The sequence below is a fragment of the Cryptomeria japonica genome, chromosome 10, assembly GCF_030272615.1.
Source record: "Cryptomeria japonica chromosome 10, Sugi_1.0, whole genome shotgun sequence".
In the NCBI taxonomy this organism is placed as follows: Eukaryota; Viridiplantae; Streptophyta; class Pinopsida; order Cupressales; family Cupressaceae; genus Cryptomeria; species Cryptomeria japonica.
The window spans coordinates 735071482-735075547 of NC_081414.1; the positions used below are offsets into that span (position 1 = coordinate 735071482).

At 33.7% G+C, this 4066-nt stretch overlaps 1 protein-coding gene across 1 annotated transcript; it reads left to right on the plus strand.

Annotated features, from left to right (window-relative positions):
- Positions 1-2351: 2351 nt before the first annotated feature.
- Positions 2352-2729, plus strand: LOC131032247 (uncharacterized). The gene has a single exon (XM_057963199.2). It carries the CDS (start codon positions 2352-2354, stop codon positions 2727-2729), a length of 378 nt encoding a protein of 125 aa, XP_057819182.2.
- Positions 2730-4066: the final 1337 nt, after the last annotated feature.

Sequence of the window (4066 nt, forward strand, 5' to 3'; positions counted from 1 at the left end):
GCTATTATGGGCCTCTTTTGTTTGTGCCGCTACAAGTGTGTGGTGGGTTTTAGTGATGTGGCTATTGTTCTTCATTTTGGCCAAAAGGATGGTAGCAATTTTCAAGGGCCCGTTTTGGCCTTAGTCAATTTTTGGTTAAGGAATGTTTTTGTCAGGGGACTGCTTATCTCTCTTTCTTTCAGCCAAGCATGTGATGCTCTTAAATGGGTCCCTTCCATCATGGCTTCTATGGAGGTGAAGGCTACCCCTATTAAGGTGGGGTTTATGTTGGGTAGCCTATTGTTGGAATGGTGTATTCTGCTCTTGCGGCTCTCTTTTTGGTTCCTTATTGAGGTAGGAATTTCTCTTATTGAGGTGGAGATCTATGTTGGAAAGGTGGTTGGGGGTTGCTTGGTATGGCATTCTCTCAATAGGCACTACCTGGATGTTGGTTTGTGGCTTGTTTGGCACATCCCTATATTTGTCATTTTCTCTTTGGCTCCTATTGAGGTGGGATCCTCTTTTATTGAGGTGGAGAGGAGTTCTGATGGGGAGAAGGTGGCTTGGTAGTGGAGGCTTTAGGCAAGAAGTTGGTGGCTGGCTCACAGAGCCAATTTTAGACCTTTATCAAAGGTTAGGGGAACCTTGGAAAAATCCCCCTTCCTACTACAACTAGTGCCTTAGGAGGTGTTGTGGTGGGATGGTTTGTCTACCATTCCCTCTTATTGTTTTTTTATTCTGAAGGTTTAGGGTCCTTTGAAAACCCTCAAAGGTTGTGGGTCCTTTGAAAACCCATGTTGTTTGGGAGTTGTTCTATTGTATGTGGCTGGATGCCTTCCTTCTTTGTTCAAGGGTTCGGGACCCTTTCAAAATCCTACTTCTTTTCTCTATAAAAGGTCAGGGCCCTTTCCCTGCTTTCTTTAATCAAAAACAATAATGAGTGATAATGGGTACAACACATATAGATGGCCTATCATGATGATTTAAATATGATCCTTTATTGCTTTTAGAAATCAAGGTGTGATCTTATTATTTTGTCTCTTTTTGTTATATGAATTACGTCTACAATGAATGACTTTAAATATCATGAGATAATAACAGTTGCAGCACAATGTGAGCCAAATCAACTCATAACATGAGAAGTAGAATGGAATGAAAAAAATTAGAATTTAGGTTTGAAACCTTGAACTTCAAGTTCATTCCCATGCAACTTAGGATTATTATAGATTAATCCCAAGCTACACAAAGATGAAATTTAAGGTTAAAATGATAATTTAAATGTAAGAAACTAATGCATCGAAGCACAAGCGAGCGAGTACAATAATAACAAGCAAATGACAAATATATAAGAAATAATGCATATGAAAATAAATAAAAAATCAAATCATGAACTAAACATAACACAAAACAATACCATTGATCAATATGTTATTCCACTAAATCCATTCATTTAAGATACACAAATAACATACATACAGTAATTTCACCTTCCAACTTTTTATTTGAATAATTCATCTCCTTTAAAAATACTTTATAGTTAAATAAAATAGAAACAAATAACTCTACTAGAAATAAATAAATACAAAAGAAAATATAACTAAATTGAATTATAATTCTTATCATTAATTTTACATTCATATTACTCATTATAAATGATCCTTTTGAATCAGTTAGTATATTATACATTCTATGAGAAGTTTCTTTCCATTAGACAACTATAACTTAAGAACAATTCCACCAAAATTATCCCAAAAAACAGACCTGACCTTCACTATATCGAATTGTAGTGTTCGTCATGCCATTCATTTCTTTCCAAGAACTTAAGCAGCCTAACGTTGAATGGTTCAAAGGATCCCCAAAACTGGTTAATTCAATTCATTTTATGTTTGGAAATGGTAAGCCGCAAAAAAATTATGTTAGAAAGGAAGAAAACATCATATTCACATTAAATAGACATTCCATACATTTATTATATATCATACAAGTCAAGACATTCTACATATATATATTATATAGAGAGACAATGAAATGGATAGCTATTGAACGCATAATAAATTACGTGTGGGCCAGGCAGAATGATAGGAAACCATAATAAACTACGATATTGTCTATTGTTATTAGATTGCGTGTAATAATGGCCGCGTATAACTTCGTTTCTGTGAAATTACAATTGTTTCTTATCATGGAAGTTTCGTATATTGGATGTTTCCATTGCATTGATTTTATGGTATTAAATGCAATGAATTGGGCGAGGAAAAAGTATGGAACCACACTCTGAAACTTCAATGAGAATTTTTGGAATATATGCATGTCCTAATGGTAGACCTACCTATAAAACTCCTCACACTCTGCATTTCTTTCAAGGGGCATCGATGGCGATAACTAAGAAGCGTCTGAAAAATACTGTGAGAAACTTTATTTTTCTGATGAAAAGTGGTCTTATAAAACACAAGAAAATGGCTCACTTTGGGCATTATGAATTTTCATGCAGCAGCAGAAATCGGCACAATCTTTATGAAGCTTTTACACAATATCGTCGTTCTTTTCATGGTGCTGAGATTGAAGATAGTGATGATAGGTTGAAGGATATGAATAATTCTGTGTCTGTGGAAGAAGAATTAGATATTGAAGAAAACGACGTGGATAGAAAGGCGGAGGAATTCATTGCTAGATTCCATGAACAACTTAAATTGCAACGCCAGAGATCACTATCAAAATACCAGGAAATGATTGCAAGAGGTGCATATTAAGGCTTTTACTGTATGAATATAATGATAGGACAATTTGTTATTACTTTTGAATTTTGTTGAACTCCCAATATGTACTTAGCGTTGTCCACATATAGACCAGTACGTTGACCCACAACCTATTGGTTGTATCGACTGCATAAGCTTTTTTATTCTTCTCCATAGAAGTAGATGAAAAATTAAGGACATATTTTGGTTTAACTCTGCCTCTCTCTATAAGTTCTTTTTTTTTCATAAATATTTAGAAGAAGAAGATAAGAAATCTTTACTATAAAAAGTTTTGGAAAGAGAAAGAAGTATCCATTTTACTTAAAGAATAGTTGGAGGAGAGGGATTTTTTTTTTTATATTGAATATTATTTGTATTTTTTTCATTAATATTTAGCAGAAAAAGAGAGACAATTTGTCTTATAAAAATGGGAAAGAAAGGTTATTAAAAAGAGAAAGGTAACTAATCATTTTACTTAAAAGAATAGGTATAAGTGAAAGTACTTTTTAGTTACTCGATTTTTGTTTATAAAAGTGATGGATTTTTCTCATATCTACTTTGCTCGTATTGTAGTAGAGAATGATATGTCTAAAGCTCTTCTGGTTGAAATCATTTTACAAGTGAATGATCATCCTTGGACACAACTAGTTGATTATGAAGGCATTTATTTTCATTGTAGATGGTGCTTTGCTACAAGACATCTAGCGTAAATAGCTATTCTCGTCACCCTTCCAAGTCCTCTTCTTCTTGGTGAACAATTTTTTTACTAAACATCTTATAGTATTCTTTGATGATTCAAGTGATTCGGAGGAATTGGAGCCCTCCTCTCCCACTTTAGTCTCCTCTTAATCTAACCATATCACTTTGATTCATGTTGGTACCAAAGACTTCTCTATTGTTTCTCCATCTGCTATTTACTAGACTAAATTTGTTCCTAATGATAAAGTGCTTATTTCTAAGGTTCATACTAGTTTTAACGATTCTTTTTCTATATTTCTCCAATTGATATTATTTAGAATAACTTTGTTCTTCTAACAAAGTTTTTGTTCATAATACTCTTACTCAACCTCATTGTTTTCTATTGTCCCACCTATTGGGACTATTGAATTGGTTTCACCTTCCTCTTCATGCAGGTCTTTGAGTACTAGAGACAACTCTAGTTGGACAATTCTACAATGAAGGAAGAAAGGTGTAAAGATGACTAAAATTGATTCTAATGTTGTTCAATCCAAATTTGCTTGCCTCTTGGCTAACTCTATTTTTTCTATATAACAGGGGTTGGCCCAGCCTAAAACCCACTTGCCTTAATAAAAATAATCAATCATTATTTAAAACTCAACCTTTTAGATACT